This window comes from Bufo gargarizans, chromosome 3, assembly GCF_014858855.1.
Source record: "Bufo gargarizans isolate SCDJY-AF-19 chromosome 3, ASM1485885v1, whole genome shotgun sequence".
Lineage (NCBI taxonomy): Eukaryota > Metazoa > Chordata > Amphibia > Anura > Bufonidae > Bufo > Bufo gargarizans.
Window position 1 is genome coordinate 479066768 of NC_058082.1, and position 26884 is coordinate 479093651.

Genomic DNA, 26884 nt, shown 5'->3' on the forward strand with positions numbered 1-26884 from the left:
AATTCTAAAGTGATTCGATATCCAAATCCACAAGATAATTGGATACATGACTTAGATAATGATTCTGATGATCATAATATAATTGCAAAATGTATATTAACCATTTCTATTGCAGGAAAATCGGCTAATCATTTATTCCTGGTGCTTGATGAACCCAGACATCCTATGTACATTGGCAACGATATTTTACATCGTTTTGCTATCCATGTGGATATAGTGAATTCCACATTGTGGACAAGATTAAAAGGGAATCCTGAAGGTTTTATGGATGAACATGAAGCACTCAAGTCATCCCAGATACTGCCTTATGCAGTCAGTGTATTAGTGCCACGAGATATAATCATCCCTCCAGGTACTAATAATTTCCTGTTACCCATTCAGGTATCAAAAGGCCAAAAATTAAAGAATGGTGATGCATTGATATGCCTAGTCAAACAGAATGCAATATTAGGTATTTCAGTAAATCATACCCCTATGGTGAATTTACAAACCTTTAAAACCCAAATAATTGTGAACAATGGAATGCCAAATGAAGTTCATTTGTCTAAAGACACTATCATTGGTATGGCATTAGATTCAGATTATTATACTTTTGGGTTTCAGAATATAATTATTGGCCTAATACCTGAATCGTATCTAACAGAAGAACAATTGGTTGAACAAACATTTTATTCTTCTCCTGAAGGATTGTTCACCATTAGTTCAGTATATCCTTTTAATCTTGAAGAAGGTACCTGTAAGGTAGAGGAATCCTCTCTTACCTTTGATCATACAATCAATGAGCAGGAAGCCCAGGAATATCATGAGTTTGCTGAAAAAGCAGGTAAGTCAAATCATGACCTCACTGACAGATTGGAGGAAACCTATGAAATAGGTCAACCAGAAGTTTTTCCAGGGTTTATGGAAATGGTCCAGCAACAAATCTCATTAGCTAATGGATGCTCCAATGACCCAGAGCGACAACAACTAAAGGAAGTTCTCTTAGAATTCAAGGATATCTTTGCTAAAGATTCCTTTGATTGTGGTCTGACTGACATACACATTGCCAGGATCCAGACTGATCCTGAGGCACCTCCCGTTTATATCAAGCAATATCGTCTTCCACTAGCTTGTTACGACTCGCTAGCGGAAATAATCCAAAATCTCAAGGAGAGAGGTATTATAAGACCAGTGCACAGTTCTTATAACAATCCTATTCTTGGAATTCTTAAACCGAATGGTCAATGGCGTTTATGTGCTGATCTTCGTCAGCTAAATAAACGTGTATATATGTCCGGCTGGCCCGTGCCATATATAGACCAATGCTTGGTACAAATGCAAGGCGCTAGGATCTTTACCACCTTAGATTGCGCTCAGGGATATTGGACCATCAAAGTGAGCCCTGAAGATCAATACAAATTAGCCTTTACTTTTGGTAAAGAACAGTTTGCCTGGACTAGACTACCGTTTGGGTACATAAATTCAGGTCATGAATTTGCTGTATTTTTACATAAGGCTATGCCTGATGCCACAGAAAGAGGAAATTTAACTTATGTAGATGACATTTTGATGAAAAGTACTTCATTTGACCAGCATATTCAAGAAATTAGGCATGTACTGAATCAGTTGAAAGAGGCAGGTGTGAAAATTTCTTTACAGAAAGCCCAGTGGTGTCGAACTAAGGTAAATTTCCTTGGACATGAGGTTACCTGTGAAGGCCTGAATCCCCAGAAGAAAAAGGTGGAGGCTGTTATGAAATCTAAAACGCCTACCAACATTAGTGAATTAAGATCATTTCTGGGTATGATGAATTACTCCCGTAAATTCATTGATAACTATGCTGAGATTAGTAAACCATTGCTGACATTGTTAAAGAAAGGTGTACCCTGGACATGGGGGGAGGATCAGGAACAAGCTATGTCTGAGCTTAAAAGGAGACTCACCCAAGCCCCATGTCTAGCTTATCCCGAGGGGGGTAAACCCTTTTATCTGGTTTTACAAATCTTAGTATTAGTGCCATCCTATGCCAAAAACAGGATAAATTGCATAAAGTTATAGCTTATGCAAGTAAATCACTGTCACCAGTAGAAATAAAGTTTAGCAACTGTGAAAAAGCTTTACTAGCCACAGTCTGGGCGCTTCAAAACTTTAGAAGTTTTGTACAGGGTGAGAAAATCATTGTTGAAACGGCCCATCAACCCCTACAATATCTACAGAGTGATAAAATTAGGGATGGTAACTTGTCTAACAGCAGGATCACTGCTTGGACCTTGTCTTTACAAGGATGGCCGTTGGAAGTTCAGTATAAGCAAAATAGAAAGTGTCCAGTAGCCCAAGGACTTGCTGAACTGCATAATTGCGCTGCTAATTCTCAAACGGAAGAACTGATAGATGATTTTCTAGAGGAACAAAAATCTTCCCCTTACAAAGCGTATGAAGACGACTATTGCTCTCTACTCCCTTGTGCGTACATAGATGGTTGTGCTTACCACACCATTGTAGGGGACGAAAGAAAACTAGTGGCAGGAATTGGTATTACGTGGATAGATGGGTGCCCGAGTATTTCAATAGGTTATAGTATTGGTGCTAAGAGTAGCCAGGTAGCCGAATTAGCAGCTGTCTACCAAACCGTTAAAATTGCTATAGAGCACAATATAAAGGAATTCGTCATAGTTACCGATTCAAATTATGTGCGGAACAGTTTTGTAGAATATATGCCCACATGGAAGAGGAGTCATATGTTACGGTCCAATAACAAACCAGTGAAACACGCCAAGTTGTTTTGTGCCATAGATGAGCTAGTCCGACATAATGATCTAACCATTTATTGGAAAAAGACTAAAGGTCATTCCAAAACCCAAAATAAAGATAAAGAGGGTAATGACCTAGCTGACAGACTAGCCAAACAAGGAGCCATAAATGGTGATCATGTAAATATAGATCATCTACTAGAGATGATTCCCATTGACGCTATCACTAGACAACAGGCTAAGGCCCAAACTGAAAATAGTATAGTTCAATGGAGCCAAGAATCTTCTAGTGAGGATCTGATCAAAAGCCAGAAGGAAGATGTTATATTGGGAATCTTCTATAAACATATTGAGGATCCTAATAATAATCCCATATCGGAGGATAATTATACCCAAAAAGAAGACCTCCGATTACTTATGAAATCCAAATCCCAATTTAGTATTCAGGATGGGTTATTAATGAGAACCTCTAAAAATGGTATTCAGCAGTGGGTAGTTCCTACTACATTTAGAGGTTTAATGTTACAGCATGCCCATGATGCACCTACAGCTGGTCATCGTGGAGAAAAGATTACATATGAGTCACTACGTGATTATGCCTACTGGCCTCATATGTTAAAGGATGTCCAGAGTTATTGTCAAGGTTGTTTGGTATGTGCGCAATTTCAACCGCAAGGTCCTAAACATCGTGCTCCACTTCAGAAGAAAGGTTTTTCATTACCATGGTCTGACATCCAAATTGATTTTATTGGTCCTGTTACCCGGTCATCCCGAGGAAATAAATACATGTTAACCGTCACTTGTGTGTTTACAAAATGGGTAGAGTGTCTACCGGCCCGCAATAACACAGCCGAGACCTGTGCATTTTTGTTGATTAACCATGTATTTTCCAGATTTGGGTTACCGTTAAGGATTGATTCAGATCGTGGATCACACTTTGTAAGTGAGGTAATGGCGAAGATGTGGAAGATGTTGGGTGTGAAGAGAAAATTACACATTGCTTATCGTCCAACATCTAGCGGATCCGTTGAGCGCTATAACCAGTCTATTGTCAACATCCTTAAGAAATATGTTAAGGAGTCGGGTAAAGACTGGGATATAAGGTTACCATTAGTACTCATGGCCATTAGAGCTACTCCAAGTACGGCTACCCAGATGTCACCTTTTGAGCTGATGACAGGAAGAAGAATGGTACTTCCTCAACATCTGTTGTATCGCACATCAGATCATAACCTGATCAATGCAGCCACGACACATCAGTATGTGGAGGACCTTCGTAAGTATCTTCAACACGCGTTTGCTTTCGCGCAGAAGAATCTTGAGAAAGCCGCCGTAAGTAACAAAACTTATTATGACTTGAAAACTACCAAAAAGGAATATGAGGTAGGAGATAGAGTGTATCTCTATAACTTTGCCCGGGATCGGGTAAAAGAAAGAAAATTTCTCCCATCATGGAAAGGTCCGTATGATGTAATTGATAAAATATCACCTGTAGTTTATAAGGTGAAAATTAATACCAAAGATGGTTTCATCGAGAAATGGGTCCATGTAAATCAATTGCGAGTATGTCATCCAAGATCAGAACTGAGAATCATAGAAGATGACGCTGAATAAGAGAATGAATAAGGATGCGTTAATCTGATTTCTCTCAGTTCACAGATGTTCCAATTCTGGGGTTTCCATATAAAGCATTTTACATAGCAACGCTAGGGAAACTGTATATCTCAAAAGAAAAAATAAATAAATATATATATATACTGTATTCATACTTTCATTTTCCTTTATAGAAAAAGGACGGGCGGAACCAGACGTGATTCCTGGCGATGATGATGACAACAAAGATACAGATATCGTGCAGATGGTGTTGATTCAAGAGGTCCAATTAAAGACGGAACTAATCATCAACCCGAATCTACAGTCGTGTTTCAGATGTCCCAGGATTGTGAATGATGGCTAAGGAAGATTATATTTCAGGAATCTTTGCGAAACTGGATCCAAGGACATTCATTGGATGAAGATACCGGATATCACCATTTTAGCTTGGGAAAGGAACCAAATTGGTACATTATGCATGAGAACAAAGTCACAGCAATAATGGCATGATTGGTGCCAAGTTTTGCATTTTTCTCACATGCTAAAACCATTGGACACAGAATCTCTGTGATAATATACTTTTCCAGGATTGACGTTATGAGGCGATAAAAGACTCAGATACAATATTGATGAACATGAAAATTCTTCCGACCTTCTCCCAGTTAGGTCTTAAGGGGATCCTTGACTAACGTGGGAAGAAGGGGGGGGATTTGTCAGAACTATTGGGTATGAATAAAGTCCATAATTATAAGGCCTATATAAGTGTATGGACATGAGCCTAAGGGACAACCATTTTGTCTTATTAAAGACAGAGTGATTTTTTTTTCCTTTACTCTGAAATTGCTAACCTAAGGTTTACGATATATACCAAAGTGTTTACCTAAGTCTGTTTTGTGAGAAGGAGATGTCCCAAGGTCTAATGAGATGTCATGGCCTAGATAAGACAATGTATTTGAATTCTGATGATTTTAGTGAATAGAAAGACTCTAATCTTTCTTTGGGGTTTTTATATTAATCAATATAGGAGTAGATTGATTTTATATAATCAATTTTAATAGGTGTGCTGAATATATAGTATATATATAAGAGTATAGTCCTCATAGATATATTCAATTGTAAGATTAGAAATGAGGTATAAACTCCTCTGTCATGTTTAGAATCTGTCTCAGTGGAACACACAAATTAATTATTTATTTCCTGGAATGGAAAAATGTGGACACAGGTGATCATGAACAAACCCTGTCTCCTCCAAGAACAATGAATTGAGATAGCCATATTTATCTTGATTTAATCAAGTCTGGTCAAAAGACTTAAGGATACACAAGTTAGTTGACCAAGTATAAAACTCATTGTCTCTTAAAGATCTTCTCAAGGTTTCGTCTGAAACCTTAGATTAAATTTTATTGCTAGTATATGAAAAAGAGAAATAAATTAATGCTTTCGATTTTTGTATGGAATACTAGTGCCATCTAGTGTTAGGGTAACAAAGATCTAGGGTATATTTTTCCCTAGAGGGAGGTTCTATTAATTATAAAGTGAGGTCACTAGTTAATGATAAAACTTGGCCAAGCCCTTTCTAAGAGAGGATAAAAAGATGGTATGGGCTGACAGAAGAGGTCGATCGAGCTCTCTCTCTGAACATCATCTTGACCATCTTGCCAGTCATTGGAGGCAGCCATCTTAGAACCATTGAAACTGATTTCTGCTAGCTGACATTTTGGTATAGTATAACCTTACCTATATTTTATAGGATAATTAATTAATATAATACATATCTATAGATATATTCAATTAACCATACTTTGTGTATAGTATCTGTTTTGGAATAAGATTGGGGTGTACCTGCAGCATCATCCTGAAAATTAATCCAATACAGGGAGATTAAAAAGATACTAGTGAAAACACGGTATTATCTCCAAGGAACTGAATTCAGTTCTAGACCAGTATGGTTGATAATATATATATATTTATATAGATAAAAGATAAACCAGATTTGGGTTTAATCGGACATTTGTCGGCTGAGAGAAATCAAGTATTAAATTGACTTTTAAAATAAGTGAGGGGTATTATTATAAGAAGGCATAATTGTGTGTATATATATATATATATGTTCTCAATTATTTTTGTCTTTACCACTATTTTGCATATCATTGAGTGAATTTTATTACCGCCAATTTTATTATATATATTATTTTGCACTATAAATTGTATTAATAAATTACATATATATTTTGTCTGTAACTGGGTTTTGTCTTCAATTCAACGCAGATCACGAGCTTGTTTTAGCTTGATATTTATGATAATAAGTTAGAATCTCCTTTATTGCCGATTTTAATTTATTCACATAAATCATATAGACTGTCAATCGGAGACAGCATAAATATTCCGACACCACGCCACAATGAAAGGGGTATTCCAGTATACATAATACTTAACTCCTATTGAAAGTATATGATACAAAGTAAAAATCCTTAATATACTACAATGCACAGTACAGGGACTGCATCATTCAGTTGGATACATCGATAGAGAGCCATAGTGCTGACGGCTATTGTGCCATTTAAAAATATCTAGTTATCTTTATCTATATATACAGACGTGGACAAAATTGTTGGTACCCTTTGGTCAATGAAAGAAAAAGTCACAATGGTCACAGAAATAACTTTAATCTGACAAAAGTAATAATAAATTAAAATTCTATAAATGTTAACCAATGAAAGTCAGACATTGTTTTTCAACCATGCTTCAACAGAATTATGTAAAAAAATAAACTCATGAAACAGGCATGGACAAAAATGATGGTACCCCTAACTTAATATTTTGTTGCGCAACCTTTTGAGGCAATCACTGCAATCAAACGCTTCCTGTAACTGTCAATGAGACATCTGCACCTCTCAGCAGGTATTTTGGCCCACTCCTCATGAGCAAACTGCTCCAGTTGTGTCCGGTTTGAAGGGTGCCTTTTCCAGACTGCATGTTTCAGCTCCTTCCAAAGATGCTCAATAGGATTGAGGTCAGGGCTCATAGAAGGCCACTTTAGAATAGTCCAATTTTTTCCTCTTAGCCATTCTTGGGTGTTTTTAGCGGTGTGTTTTGGGTCATTGTCCTGTTGCAAGACCCATGACCTGCGACTGAGACCAAGCTTTCTGACACTGGCTAGTACATTTCTCTCTAGAATTCCTTGATAGTCTTGAGATTTCATTGTACCCTGCACAGATTCAAGACACCCTGTGCCAGACGCAGCAAAGCAGCCCCAGAACATAACAGAGCCTCCTCCATGTTTCACAGTAGGGACAGTGTTCTTTTCTTGATATGCTTCATTTTTTCGTCTGTGAACATACAGCTGATGTGCCTTGGCAAAAACTTCGATTTTTGTCTCATCTGTCCACAGGACATTCTCCCAGAAGCTTTGTGGCTTGTCAACATGTAGTTTGGCATATTCCAGTCTTGCTTTTTTATGATTCGTTTTCAACAATGGTGTCCTCCTTGGTCGTCTCCCATGTAGTCCACTTTGGCTCAAACAACGACGGATGGTGCGATCTGACACTGATGTTCCTTGAGCATGAAGTTCACCTTGAATCTCTTTAGAAGTCTTTCTAGGCTCTTTTGTTACCATTCGGATTATCCGTCTCTTAGATTTGTCATCAATTTTCCTCCTGCGGCCACGTCCAGGGAGGTTGGCTACAGTCCCATGGATCTTAAACTTATGAATAATATGTGCAACTGTACTCACAGGAACATCTAGTTGCTTGGAGATGGTCTTATAGCCTTTACCTTTAACATGCTTGTCTATAATTTTCTTTCTGATCTCTTGAGACAGCTCTTTCCTTTGCTTCCTCTGGTCCATGTCGAGTGTGGTACACACCATATCACCAAACAACACAGTGATTACCTGGAGCCATATATATAGGCCCAATGGCTGATTACAAGGTTGTAGACACCTGTGATGCTAATTAGTGGACACACCTTGAATTAACATGTCCCTTTGGTCACATTATGTTCTGTGTTTTCTAGGGGTACCATCATTTTTGTCCATGCCTGTTTCATGAGTTTATTTTTTTACATAATTCTGTTGAAGCATGGTTGAAAAACAATGTCTGACTTTCATTGGTTAACATTTATAGAATTTTAATTTATTATTACTTTTGTCAGATTAAAGTTATTTCTGTGACCATTGTGACTTTTTCTTTCATTGACCAAAGGGTACCAACAATTTTGTCCACGTCTGTATTTCTCTTCCCCTGATGAATCCGGTCATATTTGTATTGGAGGAAACGCGTTGGAAATTCAAGATTTTTTCATTATTGGCTGTACTGACACTGGGAGTCATCATTCAGGGACAGAATAACAGGGACAGCCGTCGATAAGTGGGGTCGCTCCCTTTGGGGTGATTCTCCCGCATTTAGGCGGGGGACCTCTCCGCTTTCAGGCAGAACTGTATCAGTGGGATAGGGATATTATCTCCCCAGCCTCTTCCCCCCCCCTTTTTTACTGTCCTCTTTAAGAAGAGCCGTATTTCTTTTTCATCAAGATTCCGGTGGACCCTCCCACAACGTTCCTTCCTGCTGTGGTATGATCCATCTCCATAAACAGAATAACCATCAAACCGTGAGTGGGACTACATGGTCCAAATCCGAGCTCTTGATTCTGTAAAGTCACCCTGTGTCTTATTGTACATAAGTCCATTGTGTCCTATTTTTGCAGCTATCAATAATATTCTTCTTTTGTGGGCCTTATTTTAATTAATAATGACTAAAAGTTAAGTTTTAAGTAGGATAACTATTCAGTGATATACAGATTATATTCCTACACCATATGTATTTTTTCTCTACTGTGAATTTTTTACAATGCACAGTAATTAAATTTTTCTCAATAGTTTCCCACAGTTGATCACCACTTACTGGCCCGCAATATGATGTTTATAGCCCGATGTCTAGGATTACAACCTGTAGTTTAACTTCAGGGTCCCCTGTTCTTGTGATTGGTGGGGATCCCTGGGGTCAGATGGAAAATGCTGGACACCGGAACAGCTCTTTAACATGATGCTAGTGTAAATGTCCACTCAATCTGACTGCACATGAATAGTATGGATAATCTCCTTACCTTATTGTTTCTTCTATAAGACGGTCAGAGCTGTAAAATAAATAAATAAATATGATCATTTAGACACACTGATCACTCCTTTATCAATGTAGAGATAGTTTTTAATTAGTGGTTTTTGGTGTTTATATCTGATATTTTAATTACAATTATATTATACTGTATTATTGATTAAAGATGTCCTATTTACCATAGGACCTAGGGAGTCAATCTCTTTCAGTGAAGGCTGTTCTGACACAAAATAATGCTCCTCTCAAAAGGTAATTTTCTGACGGATGCCAGGCACAGTATACAGAATGACTAACATGGGCACATCTGTGACCAGAAATGTTCACCTGTCACAACAATTCGTCAAAAGTGTCCATTTGCAACTGCAGCCATGGCTTTATCAATGTAGAGATGAAAACACAAATGTAAATTAATTCACACAAACTGATTCAAGTGACTTTAAAAATGGGACTTATAGCTTCTCACAGCGCTCTACACAGTCGGGTTTCATCGGCTCTGCTTGGTTTTCCAATGATTGGAGGACAGATCCTATATGTTTTCTATGGATCTGTACTCTGCATGCTGGAAAAGCAGAAAAGAGCCAATGAGACCCGAAAGTGCAGCGCGGTTTCACCAAAGGTTTTCAGTTCCTTTTTTTTAAAATGAGAGAAAACAGATGCATTTCATGTACCATTTTTTTTTGCTAAATATCACATCTGTGAGCGACCATCAGCAGCAGCCAGCTCAGAGGCCATATGGCTCACCAAGCTGTCTAATGGCATACTATCTGGGTGAGCATCCTCTTACTGCTCTGCCTTTGCGTTCATCTTTAATCTAGCATTCCCCTAGCAAATCAGGATGAACACATTAGCATACGCCCATGTCCTAGGACGTTGTATTCACATCTTTGGTGTTTTTATTTCTGTTATTATTTATCATGGGTTGGGATTCCCTTTCCAAAACCACACTGGTATTAGCATGCTGCCATATCCGATGATAATTGTTTTGCTCTCAACCCTCAAAAACAATTAAGGATTGGAAAATTCAAAAGCAAATTATTGCAAATGTTATCTCTCTTTTGCTGTTTCTCCCTTATATATCCTAAACAGAAAAAAGGGGGGAATTGTAGCTGGGTAATAGAGGCGGCCAATATACCACAAAGCCAGACATGTAAAATACACCAAGAATGGTGACATGTATATATATTCTTAAAAAAAACAAAAAAAAACTATATACATAACACTGCATACTACTGGCGGGAAAAAATTAAATAAAAATCGGGGCTGGGTAATGAGAACCATAGTCTTATATAGATCCTAGGATTTGATATGTTGGGCTGACACCCACCAAACCATGGTATAATCACACTTTAACCATCCTCTTTATTGCATCTTTGCCAATTCTTGAGTCTTCATCTTAGTACTTGTTCCCTGCTATTAACAGGATCAAGAGGAAGTCTATGGGCCTGTCTAAATTCCATCCCCCACAGCTAGAAGAGTGGGTGCACTGTTTGAGCACTTATCTACAATCATAACTGTTGGGGGTATCTTGTCATGCCATGTCTTTACAGCTTTGGTTCAGGTGGATACAGCCAGATTTAGAAAAAAATTGCCAACTTTGCCAATACCTGAGTCCTCATCCGAGTACTCGTTCCTTAATAGGCTCAAGAGGAAGTCTATGGACCTGTCTTGATTCCATCTCCTGCAGCTAGAAGAGCGAGTGCACTGTGTGAGCACTTCTCCTGTCATTCTAGCCATAGTTTGGAGATCTCAGCACTCAGACCCCCACCAATCCACACCTTTGATATGTCGCTATGACTTATCAAATATTGTTTTCGGTGATATTTTGAAGATGTTACAAAAAAAAGATGGCAGCCAGAAAAATTAAATACAGATTCAACGGCTTCTTACAAAGCTGAATTAAACTACTGCAAGAAAAATGTTTGTTTCATTGTAAGTTTCCATTACACCAAACGTGTATAATGCATAAATTTAACTTCAAAGATAGTGTGACAAGCAGGAGCAATTTATTTTATGGGTTCTGCAAGCACCAAGATTCCTGACATCTAACAAAGTGAGCAGGAACAATATGATGGGTTCCTACCGCATGAGTGTATTTAAGCTTTCTCCTCGTCAGGCCAGCAGTTGGTAAGCCTTTCCTATGTCATTTGCTATGCAGGAGCCCATTGCAAGGCAAAATTATGCAGGCAAAAGGCATTACTGAAAGTCATTAACATTAACCGCAATGGTTCCAGCCATGCCAGGAACAAATCTAATGGATTCTCTTACTCCTCTAAAGTAAAGGAATTAACATATACAGCTGCAACAATAAGAACACCATACCTCGCATAACCTGCACTTAACCTACTTGTGATCAGGAATTTTCCGAAATAATCCACCTAGGAACTAAAACATCAGATATGTCCACCATGAATCAAGCTTTTTAGTGAACGCAGCATATGCAAGCTGGTAAGTATAATAAAGACCAAATGTACCATTGCAAGTTTCTTCTTTCTTTTCGTGTTTATGAAAATAGGTATACGCTGCAATGAATCAAGATGAAAACTTTATTTTCTTCGTAAACATCTTGCCCCACTGCTATTCTGTCACTGCAGGCAGGTGGAGAGCTCATAAAGAATGACCCACCACTAGCGATAAGTCATAAAAAATACCCATCATTGTTTTTATTTATCTATAGTAGTGTATGCAAATCTAATAAAGTTTTATAATATATTGTGTTAATGTGAATTGCCTCTTTCTCCACATATCAGATGTCTCTTTCCCCTATCCTTTGAATTTGCACTGACTAACTTTTCAGAATCTCTGCACTCACTGAAAAATCCCAAGGCTTTTGTGAGAGCTTTCCCTGAGAAATCATATTACACAAAGCACAGCTGAAGAGAGACTGTGCAAGAAGCATAAAGAGGGAAGAAGGAAGCCTGCACACACAGGCTAATAGACCTTCTTCTAGCAAGCACTGTATTACACAAACCCATACCAGCACTTTCAGTGTGAAATCTTTGTTGTGTGTGTGTGTGTGCTCACATTGTGGAGGTGATCACTGCATGTAGATGTAGCACTTCACCCTCACTGAACCAGTTGTTGGGAAGGAACACTCTTAGAGGCTCATTTGCATAAATTAAGACATCATTTTTCTCAGCAACGTGGGCACATATGAACATTGGACCACCACAGATGCCTTCTGCTGACAGATGCCCTTTAATGTGTATGGCACCTTAACTCAGCACAGCTTAGACAAACTAGAGAGAGGAAAAAGAATTAGCAGCAGGTATAATTCAGTCCCATCACATAAGGTGGTCAGGGCTCCAAAGCTTTACATGGCTGTCGCAGCTTACGGTTTCTTGGTCTCAGCTAGGAGGAAGAGCTCAGGAGCCAAACAGGCAGGTCCAGTAAGAAGGAGAACCGCACACAGAGATACAAGAGCTCTTACAATAGATAACTATATTTTTGAGGAGAGATCAGAATGGAGCGCTTCTGCTTACGCACAGTGCTTGTCTGTCACCTGATCTTTGATACCGGCAAAACCATCAGTAATCATCTAATATTTATAGGCGTCTAACACACTGACAGTATCACTCCATAACCACTCTATTTCTACTCACTTAAGTAGCCGGCCAATGGTTTAAAAAGCAAAGTTCCCCTGCCAGCTCCATCCAGGCACAATTATTTTCACAAAGCAATTATCGTTCAGATCTGAACAATTAAACAATTATTAAAGGCGTTTTCCGGGACCCAACAGGACCAGCGGAGCCACATTAATTACACAGAACACACCAGTAGGAGAAAGTGTCTTGCAAAATTGGAAGGATTGGCCTCCCGGGTTATGTGACATTCCTTTCCTGAAAATTCGGCTTCCACCAAGATGTCCGCTACCAGTTTTCAACCTGGGTTATCGATAAGGCCAGAAGTACTCCGCTCCCTCATGCACCAGATAAGGGAACTGTTGAAGCCCCATGCACAGCAAAAGTGACACGCCATCTGTAGCCCAGGCTGAAAACTTGTTGCAGGACGTGACGTCAGCAGAAGCTGGAACTTCAGTAGCATTATATAACCAGGTTCCCAGAGGCTGATCCATGCAACTTTGTAACGGTATATTACATTATTTCTCCTATAGGCGTGTTATGTGTAATTAAGGCAGGTTTGTGGGAGTCCTGGAAAACACTTAACTGCCCAATGTAAATATGCGTAAGAAATCAATGATGCATGTACAATTATTTTTAAAATGTTATAATTCAATAGAATATACATTAAGGTTAGCTAATATTAATATCAACCCCTTGCACATTGCTCAGCACTGCTAAAGTGAAACAAAGACAAAAAAAAATTGAGGGATCTTCATCTCTTAGTTAGAGTAAAGACTGTATACAAAGAGCACTACTTGCTCTGGAGGACCTGTCCTGCATTACATGTGTAATGCCCGCTTTTCCCTGTGGTGGTGCAGCAGGAAAACTGAACACTTACCACCAAGATTCCCCACAGATTCCAGCAGACTGATGGAAGCTCCAGCAGAGAGACACTCTGTCATCACTTTACTGTCAAGGGTCCAAACCACAGAACCCCCTTCAAAGGAAATGTGTATCCCCAAAAAAATTCTGCCAGTTAAAACCACATAGTAAGGGTCCATTCACACGTCCGTTGTTTCTTTCCTGATCTGTTCCGTTTTTTGCGGAACAGATCTGGACCAGTTCTGTACCCATTAATTTTCAATGGGTCCTGAAAAAAAAACGGACAGCACAATGTCCGATTTTTTTTCAGGACCCATTGAAAATTAATGGGTACATAACTGGTCCAGATCTGTTCCGCAAAAAACGGAACAGATCAGGAAAGAAACAACGGACGTGTGAATGGACCCTAACACATCCTTTTCATCGGTTTTTATCTTCTGATTGCAGATCTCTTTATTCTCTTTCCTGAACATGATTATGAGGGCAGCCATGTTGCCTGAACTGTTCTTAACAGCATTTAGAAACCATTAAGAAGATCTGAATTAGACTTACCGGCCTCACAAGGAGATTGACCTTTGTAGGGGCAGGAACAGGGAAAGGTTAAACTCCCCCCCCCCCCCCCGCCTCCCCCCCCTATACACCAGTGCTTTCTAAATTACTAGAGAGTGAGATGGTGGAGATTTAATTATAGTAACATAATAATATAGAAACTGAAGGTATTACTTCATACCATATAAGATACAAAGTAAACTAATAAAATGGGAGGGATTAATGGGCCGTCATGGGGATCTCATGGATACCAAATTACCGGTAAATTTTATTCAGATTTTACGACCTCACAAGGAGATATACAAAATTATAACATTAAGGGGGAGCTACTGCCTGGAGGACTTTACGTCCAAAAGACAATTCTAAAGTATTGGATAAATCTAACCGGTATTGCTTTATAAAAGTATGCATACTGGACCAAGTAGATGCTCTACACATGTCTTCCAGAGATGAACCCGCTTTCTCCACTTATGAAGAGGACAAAGCTCTAGTTTGGTGAGCTTTTAAGTTAACAGGACAAGAAACTTTATCTTTATCCACCTGGCAATCGATGACCTAGAAACTGTTTCACCTTTGTTTTTCCCTGAGAACTGAATAAGAAGACTATCAGACTTCCTAAAATTCTTAGTCACATCTAGGTATTTTAAAACTGTACGTCTTACATCTAGAGTGTGAAATGTAGACTCCACACTATTTTTGGGGGGTTTTACAGAAGGATGGAAAAATAATCTTTTGATCATTGTGAAAATTTGACACCACCTTGGGAAGGAACCCCGGGTCCAGTCTAAGCACTATCCGATCTTCCAAGATTCTAAGGCCTGGATCTCACCCCAGCCTTCTTGCGGACAAAATCGCAATTAGAAAGATAGGAATTTGAGCGGACATTCTTCCAGAGGTTCGAATTGACTCATCGTTAGACCCTTTAAAACGGTTTTAAGGTTCCAAGAAGGGACTTGTGTTTTCAACGTGGGCCTCAGTCTAGACGCGGCTCTCATGAACCTCCTGATCCATCTATGATCGGCTAAGTCTGAATCGAAGAAACAGCTGGGTGCCGATACTTGCACTTTAAGTGCACAGGGACTGTGGCCCAGGATTCTTTGAATTTATGGCCTCTCGAGTTTAGGAGATGGTTCCCCTGACAAGGAGCAGAACCTCTTCCAAATCTTCAAGTACATAGCGGAAGTCACCTTCTATCTACTGGACCTTAGTGTGGTTATAACCTTGTCTAAAAGGCCTTGACGTTTAAGTATCTTGCCTTCAGGATCCAAGTTGTCAGTTCTAAGAATTCTGGGTGAGGATGCAGGATGGGACCTTGATGTAGAAGAAGGTCCTTCCTGAGCAGAAGGGTCCAAGGGTTGGAGATTGAAAGCCTTTTGAGGGAGGAGAACCAACTCCTTTTCGGCCAAAAGTGAGTTATCAGGGTGACAGTCAAACTTTCTTGTTGGATTTTCTGAATCACCCTCGGCATTATCGGCATTGGTGGAAACGCATAACACAGACTCCAGTCTCATGTCGTGGCAAATGCGTCTATCAACCAAGAATTGCCCCTGGGATCAGAATCGCTTCCACTTACGGTTGTCTTTTGAAGCAAACAAGTCTATGTCTGGAGTTACCCATCTGTCGACTATAATTTTGAAGACCTCCAGATTTAGGAACCATTCTGTTTGGTCTATTATGCGTCGGCTTAGATAGTCCGCTTCCTGATTTAGAGATTCTTTTTGAGATGGGTCGCTGAAATAGACTTTACATACTTTTCTGCCCAGTAGAAAATTTAGTTTGAAAGGTCTAGAAGCTTTTTTCATTTCTTTCCCCTTGATGTGAGAGGTAAGCCACTGTTGTTGTGTTGTCTGAAAGGATCCTCAGGTGAGGATCCTTTGCCATGTAGAAACGATATTTCTACATGGCAAATAATTTACTAGCAGGTGTAGTAGAGTAATAGAAACCCAACAGTCATGACATGCATGCTGCTGACTCTCTGTAATTCAATCACTTATTGAAAGGGGCATGTTCAAAATAATAGCAGTGTGGAGATCAATGAGTGATGTCATTCATTCTTTGAAAATCAGGTGGCAATTATTGCCCTTATTTAAAGGGAGTCTGTCACCACTTTTTTGCATGTTAGACCATTAAAATAGGGTTATTTGATCCAGCCAGAACATAAAAACGGTACCTTTGTGGTAGAAAACGGACTTTTCAATTTGCAGAAAACGAACTTATAAGATTATTTTCGGAGCCCTCTCAAGTGCCCAGGGCGGTCTCTCAATCCTCGGAGCCCCTGGCTGGCACCTCCTAAACGGCTGATAACTCCGCCCTCCGTGCGCCTCTGCCCGCCCGTTTACTCCCCTCTCCTGTCCCTTTCCACTGCGGCTGTGCGGTCCAAATCGTAGCGGGCGCATGCGCAATGCGATGCCCGCTCCTGGCAGGGCATCGCAATACCTATTGCGCATGCGCCCGCTACGATTTGGACCGCACAGCCGCAGTGGAAAGGGACAGGGGAGGGGAGTAAACGGGCGGCAGAGGCGCACGGAGGGCGGAGTTATCAGCCGTTTAGGAGGTGCCAGCCAGGGGCTCCGAGGATTGAGAGACCGCCCTGGGCACTTGAGAGGGCTCCGAAAATAATCTTATAAGTTCGTTTTCTGCAAATTGAAAAGTCCGTTTTCTACCACAAAGGTACCGTTTTTATGTTCTGGCTGGATCAAATAACCCTATTTTAATGGTCTAACATGCAAAAAAGTGGTGACAGACTCCCTTTAAGAAAGGAAGGCAGCAAATGTTGTACATGCTGGTTACATTGCAGTTCTCTCTGAAATTCTGAGGAAAATGGGTTGTTCAGAAGAACAGCGTACCTTGATTAAAAAGTTGATTGGAGAGTGGAAAACATATAAAGTGCAGAAAATGATAGGCTGCTCAGCTAAAATTATCGCAAATGCTTTAAAATGGCAATCAAAACCTAAACGCATTTTTTTTTGTCTACTTCTAATTCCTATCCAGCCATACATTATGTTATTAATAATTTTCGTTCAGTAGATTTAGCCAAAAACTTACTTTTATGATATGCTAATTACCTTTCTACCAGCAAGTAGGGCGTCTACTTGCTGGTAGCAGCCGCAGAAAACCGCCCCCTCCTTGTGTTGATTGACAGGACCAGCCGCGATCTCCTCCTCCGGCCAGCCCTGTCAGCTTTTCAAAAATCGCACGCCTGTGTTGATTCGGCGCAGGCGCTCTGAGATAAGGAGGCTCGCCTCCTCAGCCCTCCCTCAGTGCGCCTGCTCCGATGACGTCTTCTCTTTCTTCTGACGTCTTAGCATATCATAAAAGTAAGTTTTTGGCTAAATCTACTGAACGAAAATTATTAATAACATAATGTATGGCAATATGGCAGGATAGGGATTATAAGTAGACAAAAAAAAAAAAAAAAAAATGCGTTTAGTGGGGTGACAGAAGCCCTTTAAAGACGTGGAAGAATGCGAAAAACTACCATTCGAATGGATAGAAGAATAGCCAAAATGGCAAGGCCAACAATCAGCTCCAGCAAGGTCAAAGAAGGTCTAAAGTTACCTGTGAGTACTGTTACAATTAGAAGACGCCTATGTGAAGCCAATCTATCTGAAAGAAGCCCCCGCAAAGTCCCACTGCTGAAAAATGACATGTGCCAAAGAGCACATTGACTGGCCTAAAGAGACATTTTGTGGACTGATTAAGGAAAGATTTTCTTTTTGGGTCTAGTGGCCGGATACAGTTTGTCAGATGACCCCCAAACACTGAATTCAAGCCACAGTACACTGTGAAGACAGTGAAGCATGGTGGCGCAAGCATCATGATATGGGGATGCTTCTCATACTACGGTGTTGGGTCTATTTACCGCATACCAGGGATCATGGATCAGTTTGAATACATCAGAATACTTATAGAGGTCATGCTGCCTTATGCTGAAGAGGAAATGCCCTTGAAATGGGTGTTCCAACAAGACAACAACCCCAAACACACCAATAAATGTAATATCTTGGTTCCAGACCAACAAGATTGACGTTATGGAGTGGCCAGCCCAATCCCTGGATCTTAATCCAATAGAAAACTTGTGGGTTGACATAAAAAAATGCAGTTTCTGAGGCAAAACCAAGTAATAGAGAAGAACTGTGGTATGTAGTCCAATCATCCTGGGCTGGAATACCTGTTCACATGGTTGACTCCATGTAGCACAGATGTACAGCAGTTCTCAGAAACAGGGGTTATACAACTAAATATTAGTGAAGTGACTTAAAGGAAAGACAAATCTAAAAACATTTTTCAGTTTATATAGTGAATGAATACAAACACTACTATTTTTTGAAAAGTCTAAAATTCACTTTTCTTCAATTTATTTAGAGGAACAACAAAAATTTGATATTTTTTCTTCATGTTTTGATTTGGAATACAATGTGTAGTGTTCCCAGTGCATTTGTGTGTATGGAAATAAAAGCTATTAGAAGGATTTTGAGTTTTATTCACTTTTTTAAACACACCGCTATTATTTTGAACACAACTGTACCAGGATGCCATAGGGAATTCGAAAGCCTGGCTAATACAGCTAAATGCCATTCTATCTCCTCAAGAACTTGCATTATAAGGAAGCATACAGCGGAGAGCGGTGAAAGAAAACGGATTGTGTTTCAATGAGAACATGGGTGAATTAGGAGGAATTGCAGGGAACTAAATGCCACATGAAGTGCCGAGACGCTCAGAGGCTATCCCTACACAAATACCTTTGGATCATGAACTGCTGTAAGTCCTTTTGATATATTTAGTGTGACAACTTAATCCAATCAGTAGGATTGGACTGAGCGTTGTTGTTGGCTCAGTGTCTCTACCTAACACTGGAACTGGTGCTTCATCCTGCCGTCATGCCAGCCCGGACCTCATATCCAGATTAGGCTTAATAAAGGCCCTGTTGGACCTTGCTTGCTGTGTCATCTGGACATATACCTACATTCATGTTTTTCGACTGGATAAAGCAAATACTGAAAGCAATACTGTCGTATTAATGTGCGAGAGACTCCTTTGCATCGAGTTGGAGTGCCATGGTTCCATTTCATCTACCTAACTTTGGAGCTGTAAAATTAACATATGAATTATTCTGTCCCCGCAAGTAAAATCCCTATGTACGGGTGTGATGGCTAGTAGTGACATAACATCCAATGACATGATGTGTTGTCACATCAGATCAAACGCAATATTACTTCAGCCTAGTCGTCAACCAGGACAGAAGGTTGCTGTTGGCAGGGGGTCATAAAATAAAGCCTATATTACACAGGCTGACTGAGCAAGCGATTGTCGGGAGGGAAGTGTTCCCTTCCGGCAATAGCTTGGTAGCTGGCGGAGGAGACCGCTGCTATTACATGCAGTGATCTCCTCTGCAGCATGGGGAGGAGCGATCGCTATGCCATCGCTCATCTCTATACTGTCTAGTGGTTTGCCAGCAACAGCTTGTGATTTGACAGCACGATCTGCAGACAGCAAGCGCTGATTTTTAAAGGCTATGTACACCTCCAGGGGCATATTTTTTTATTATTATTATTGCATTGTACTTATTTTGAGCAAAAAATTATTTTTTCTATTGGTTTTTATTAACAATATGGAGTCCGTTTCTCTGTACAGAGCTGAGATGCTCTACTAGCTGCCTGTGTATTTTCTGTCTTTTCCGTCATCTGAGGAGCAGACAGACGCCTTATCTCTGCTCTCTGACCTTATAAACAAACACTCATCAAAGTTCAATCATTATCTCACTGATAAGAATGTGGCTTAAATAAGTGTTTATGACCTCTTAGTACTTTAGAGATAAGGTTATTAGATGACCGGCACAAAGTGAAAGTACCAGTCACACAGCTAGAAAAACAGTGAAGCCTTTGTGACAGAATGGCTCAATATTTTTTAATAAAGGCCAATAGAAAATATGATTTTTAGCCAAAAATTGGTAAGATGCAATTATAAACAAAAATTGCCTCCAAAAGGTGTACCTAGCCTTTAAGCATGCTTAAAAGAAAAATCTGAATTTCCCGATGAATGAGTGTTTGCTCGTTCATCGGGCAATCGATGGCAGTATTACACTGCAAGATGATTGCTAATGAGTTGTTCATGCAAGTGCTCATTAGCGATTATCAGCTGAAAAATCGAAAGCCTTTAGAATCCCAAGGTTGAGTATATTACAAAGCTATTTTTCTGATAGACCAATAGTCTATAACATTAAAAACTGAAAAGCGCTACTGCATTTATCTTTATATATTTCAATCTTTTTATTGAGTTATCAGTACATAAAAGATAAACATATTTTAATAGGCGCAGCCACGTATATATAGATGTGCACATTGTATTTTGCATCAACAACAACCCATGCCTTCATCCATGGGTAAGAAATAACATTCTATTATACATTTCTCTTTCTCTGTGCTTGGGTACCAGGGCATACGCATAGATGCTGCCAAACCTGACACCCCTACATACATCAGCGTAAGGTGAACTATCTAATAAACAGGAACAAACTAACTATAATCCTGATTCCCCCAAATCCTATTTTGCTCATTGTTTCGGAATGTTTTATGAGTGTCTGATACAAAATGTCAAGGTGTAATTCTAACATGCTTCATCCACCTCTCCCAAATATGCTCCACCCTTTCCCTATTGATCATTGTACTTGGTAACATTTTTTCATACCGGCATGTCGTGTTTAGGGTGCAGTATACTTCGTCTATCAGTGGGCCATTCGACTTTTTCCAATGATGTCCGATTACCAATTTAGCGCTAAGGAGTATAGAAGAACAAACCCGGAATATGGATAGGCAGGGTGCGTAATACATATATCAGTTTTGGAAGTGTCATCATTTGGAAGGCCGATACCCTACCCTACCCACCCACGACAGCTGCTTTAAAGCAAAAATGCAAAAGTCCTGTTCCAATGTCTTCAGTAATGGTAAGAAGTTGTGGCTATAAAGAAGTAAGCATGGAGACGTCAAATGCATCCCCAGATAAGGGATACTAATTTTTTGTCAATCCAGCTGGTATGTAGATTTAAGAACCCGTAGTTCCCCTGGAGGTATCTGTATTGGTAATGCCTGTGACTTGGCCTTATTGATTTTGTAGTAAGACAGGGCGCCAACTGAAGATATGACTTCCATGGCTTTGTGAAGGGACTGTCTCGAATCCATGAGAGTTAAAATAATATCATCCGCGTATAATGCCATTTTATGATTACAGTTGCCAATGGTGATTTCTTTTATTTCTTCACTATGTAATGTATTGTGCTAGGGGCTCCAGGGCAAGAATGAATATTATTGGTGAAAGGGAACATCCTTGACGTGATCCATTTGTGATATTAAATCTACACGAGGCAACACCATTTGTGTAGACCTGAGCGGATGGATTTGCATATAAGCTAGATATGGCCTGCATGATTAAACCATGAAGCCCCATCTTATCTAACACGGAAAAAGCATACGACCACCTAAGTCTGTCAAATGCCTTCTCGTCATCAAGGGTCACTGCAAGATGTTTAGTATCTTTCTGGTGTTGTCTGCTGCCTGGCGTCCCTTAATAAATCCTGTTTGGTCTGTTTTGATAAGTGATGGTGATATAGGTGCTAGTCGGTTTGCTATCAGTTTGGAGAAGATTTTTATGTCCGAGTTAAGCAATGATATGGGCCGAAAGTTTTGTGGGATATTATCAGGTTTACCTGGTTTGGGAAGGGTAATTATAAGTGCTGTTTGCATTTCAGCTGAAAAGGTATGCCTGTGGCAGCTCTTTGGTAAATGGAAGTCAAATGTGGAATCAATGGTTTAGTAAATTGCTTATAGTACTCGCCTGATAGGCCGTCCAAACCAGGAGACTTACCCGAGGGAAGTGAATTGATAATTTTCTTAATTTCTCCTTCTGAGATGGGGCCGTTAAGGTCAGTTAATTGGACATTGGAAAGCGTAGGGAGGGAAGCGTTTGTTAAGAAGTTCTGCACTAATTCAGGGAAAGATTTGATCTTTGTGGTTGTACAGTTTTTCATAATAAGATCTAAATTGGTCTGCTATGTCTCTGGGATCTATGAGCTTCCCATTGGTCTGAGGGTGTAGAATGTAGGGTATCTGGGATCGGGTGTGCGATGCTTTTAGTTTGGAGGCTAATAGTTTACCTGCCTTTTTACCTTGGGCGTAGTATCTGGACTTTGTACGTGAAAGAGCTTTCTCATAGTTAAACAGAAGGAGTATTCTCAATCTCTCTCTCAGCCATTATTTCTGCCGAGATAGCAGCAGTCGGTTTTTGTTTGTTGTTCTGCTTTAAAATATCTAGTTTAGCTAGTATGGTGTTTATATCTTTTTCTCTAGCTTTCTTCTCTTGGTGGCCTATTTTAATCATTAATCCCCTTACATAAGCTTCATGGGCTTGCCATACGATGTATGGGTCAGATACAGAATTTGCATTAATCGTGAAGTACTCTGTCAAAGCCTCTGTAATTTCCTGGATATATTTCTTATAACTCAAAATGAATGTATTATTCCTCCAGATTGGAGCTGTGTGTGATTGGTATTGTTCCTTTACGGATAATGTCATTGGTGCATGATCTGACCATTTAATGAAGCCTATTGTGGTAGATGTTGAATGTAATAAGGTGGTGCGGTACACTAGGAACATATCTAATCGTGAATGGGACAAGTGAGAAGGGAAAAAAATAAGTATAATCTCATTCAACACTATGTTGAGCCCTCCAGACATTGTTAAGCAGGAATGATAATAAACCCCCATTTTGGCGTCGACTGCTGTTGGTAGAATCTATTGCGGGGTCTACAACAGTGTTAAAGTCACCACACACCATTAGTTTTCCAATTCATGAGCCTTTTTAGCAAAACCAGTTGACATACATTTGGGGCGTTTACCAGGGTATATACTATGTTGTTAATAGAGCAAACTAGAATGATAAATCTGCCTTGGCTATCAATCTGTTGAGTGATTGAAGAGGCTATTGAATTCCTCAAGGCAATAAAAACACCATTTTTTTTTTTCATGTTATGTGCGTGTATGATGATTGGGTAGAGGCGATGTCGCATGTGGGGAGCATCTGACTGTAGCAGGGGAGATTCCTGCACAAATAGGATGTCCGCGTGGGCCTCCATCGCCTCCCTCCAAGCATAAGCTCTCTTCTGTGGACTATTTAACTCCTTGATGTTGAGAGAAATGCTGATATATAGTAAAGGCATATGAGGGAACCATAAAACAGTTAAGCTGAGAAATAAAAACATTATCAAACAAAAAAAAAGCCCTGAAAAAAAGAACAATACGGCAATCAGTAACACGGGGGAATAGTTCCATGTGGAAACCGAGTATTGAGGCTACTTGAGGCGGGTGGGAATCTTGTCATATTGTCTATGTTCATCTCTTTTTTGTTTTCTGCCTTGGGGGACCCTGTTCCACTCCTTGTTCAAAGGCGTAAAGTTAACAGCATCTTTATCTCTGTTGTTCTATGGGGATTTTCCATTCAGTGAGCAGTTTCTTTCCCTCTTCGTAAGATTTCACCATGTGTGTGCTGGGGATATCAAATTTTATTGGATTTCCCCAGCGGTATGCGACATTGCGGCCCCGTAAAACTGTTGTGATGGGGATAAGGTTTCTGCGTTGTCAGAGTGTGGCCGCAGATAGGTCCGTAAAAAGCTTGACTGACTGGTGGGGTGGAGGTATAGTTTTGCCCATGCGTGCTGCCATCATCAGGGCCTCTTTGGTGTGGAAATAGTGAATTCATGCCAGCGTATCTCGTGGAACATCTTTGTCCAAGAATAGTGGTTTTGGCACCCTGTGGAGAAGAGCTTGTGAAGATAGGGTCGCAGCTCTCTGAATCTGATGTTATTACGGCGGGAGTGGTCATCCATGTCTGCCATCTTTGCTTTAAGAGTCTCCACTTCCTCCGCCACATCATTATGCGCATCAATGACGGAATTTTGCGAGTCTGCAAACTCTACGTGGTACACCCTGCCTTCTAGGTCCTGTATAGATGCGGACAGCGGTGCAAGGGGAGTGTTGGGGAGTGTAACCCTGCTTTCACACCTGAGCGTTTCTCAAACGCGCGTTTTTGTCGCGCGTTTTTTGCAATAGTAGACGCGCGTTTGTGTGATTGACTGCAGTGTCCTATGGCCACAAACGCGCGTCAAAACGCCCCATAGAAGCTCAAGAACTTGATTATGCGTCGGGCGTTTTACAGCGCGATCGTACGCGATGTACAACGCCCAGGTGAGAACCATTCCCATAGGGAAGCATTGGTTTTCATGTGTTGAGCGTTTTACAGCGCGTTTGAACACGCTGTAAAACGCTCAGGTGTGAACTTAGGGTAAGCGTGGTGTTACTGAGGCTGGAGAGCTGTGATAGGAATCGAGAGCAGACATTGAGCCCTGTACTTCGGCGCCATCTGTGCTCCGGTCCCTGTCAAAGTACTGCTCCAAGTTATTTGAGAGCCTAGGGAGCTGTCTTTTTGTCTTCCCCATCATCTGTGTCTGCTTACCCAGCAGTCTGGCAGGTTCTGTCTCTTATGTGGCGAGATGTTGCTGCTTATTCAGATGCTTGATGCCGGAGCACCCCAACTAAGCAGCCATATCTCTCGTCGGCCTAGCCACGTGCCCCTATGGCATTTATCTTTACCCTGTTGCAAAATAGCAATTGCAGCTCTAAATGGAAAGCCGGTCAGTTTTAAACACTAATGAAAGCCGTACATTGAAACCTGAAGATGCTGCACAAATGGACAAACACTTATGCGTAAGCCTGAGCTAATTTCATTTCTGGTCAAATTCAGCACAGAGCCTAACAGGTCAGTGCTCACTGCATTGTGCTTCACAAGGACCAGGATGAAGCAGATGGTCACAGCTTGGCCTCTGTGAGCACTTGACCTGTAGATCATAAATGCAGCATTTGCTCAGTAATAAATGTGATATACAAGCTTGAGCACATGGCTAAATGAAACAGCCAAACCTCAAATAAACATAACTAACAGCTTCTTCCTGCGGCTTTGCCACATATTTAGATAAAACACATATATAAACTGTACTAACAAAACGTATACAAAATACCGTAAATACAAAAAAACAGCTAATACTATGGAGGAAATGTATCATTCCCTGTGCGCCAGAAAAGTTTCTCCAAAACACCGAAGAGTGTGAAGTATGTTGTAGCTGTACAAAACTTTACGCCTTTTTGGGGGGGTTTTAGGCACCGCTCCACACTTTTCAAAGCAGAGAGCTGTGTGGGGGCAGAATCACATTTATTATATTCTACGCCTGGAAACTGCCATAGATTATAGAAGAAATCTACAGCATCTCCCTCGCTGGCGTAGATCTCCAGTTCAGCTCACTGACCTGCACAGACGTGCCACAAACATTAAGAGGCGTGCACCACTTAATAATTGAGCACATCTGATACAAACAGGGGAGAGAGATTAAGACCCGCCAGCAAAACGCTGGTCATGATAAATCTTCCCGTAAAACTTTGTAATATCTGAGGGGTCAGAAAAGATGAGACAATGAACTCAGGGGAACATTTATTAAGACCAGCATTTTAGACGCCAGACTTAAAAAGGCCTGGCGGTGGATCCGTCGATGTTATGTAAAAATGAAGACCTCTACACAACTTTGGAGGATCCACTGGCGCTTCTAAATGTAGCGGTCTTACATTTATAACATTTTCTACACCTAAACCAGGCATAGAAAATGGTAAATGAGATGGGCCTGCCAGCCTGTCCCCTTCACTGACACACTCACTTCTTTAGACCTGGGGTGAGCAGTAGTTGTAGATTGAGGAAAAGTTGGACATTGAGGCGCAAAGGACCTTTGCACCACAATCTGCGCTAGAAATACACCTAATATAGGCGTATTTCTGTTTAATAAGTGACCCCCTCAGTTTTAAAAATAAGATATGCCATTTATGTCCGATTGATGCAGATAAACAATTGGAGCCGGACCTGTGTGGAAATCTGGGGTCCCGGCCCACCTGATAGATAATGCAGGCATATCCAGGCGGGGGATGATTGGAGAGCTCAGCTGTTGCTTTCACTCCCATACAAGTTATCTCTTGGTTCCTTCTCCGCCTGGATTTGGCAGCCGCTTTACTAGGTAGTTTGGGCCCTAGAGGTGGGATCCACATCTATCAGACATTAACAGCTTATCCTGTTGGTATGCTATAAATGTCCAAGGTGGGAATACCACGATAAGGACACAGACACAGCAGGCAAAAGCTTTCTGGGCAAAGTAATGCTTTATACAGGTTGAAAACCTGTTTGGGGAATCAGTTCTGACTGTGTTAGACTATTTAGAGAGTTGTCAATTTATGTACATATTTTCAGGGGGAATAAATTTATTCACACATTTTCTGTAGTAACAGCGAAATGGAATAATGCATAATATTAAGGAAAAGTGTTGCAGAATTAATATTTAAAGGGATTCTGTCACCAGATTTAACCCTATTAAAG

At 40.4% G+C, this 26884-nt stretch overlaps 1 protein-coding gene across 2 annotated transcripts in view; it reads right to left on the bottom strand.

The window, feature by feature from the left end:
- The window catches only part of GOSR1 (golgi SNAP receptor complex member 1), a 130619-nt gene that overhangs the window by 34466 nt on the left and 69269 nt on the right, over positions 1 to 26884 (bottom strand). For both annotated transcript variants that reach the window (XM_044283783.1, XM_044283782.1), the window contains exon 7: positions 9426 to 9455. In XM_044283783.1, the coding sequence (XP_044139718.1) occupies positions 9426 to 9455 (30 nt within the window). The remainder of the gene's footprint in view (positions 1 to 9425; positions 9456 to 26884) is intronic.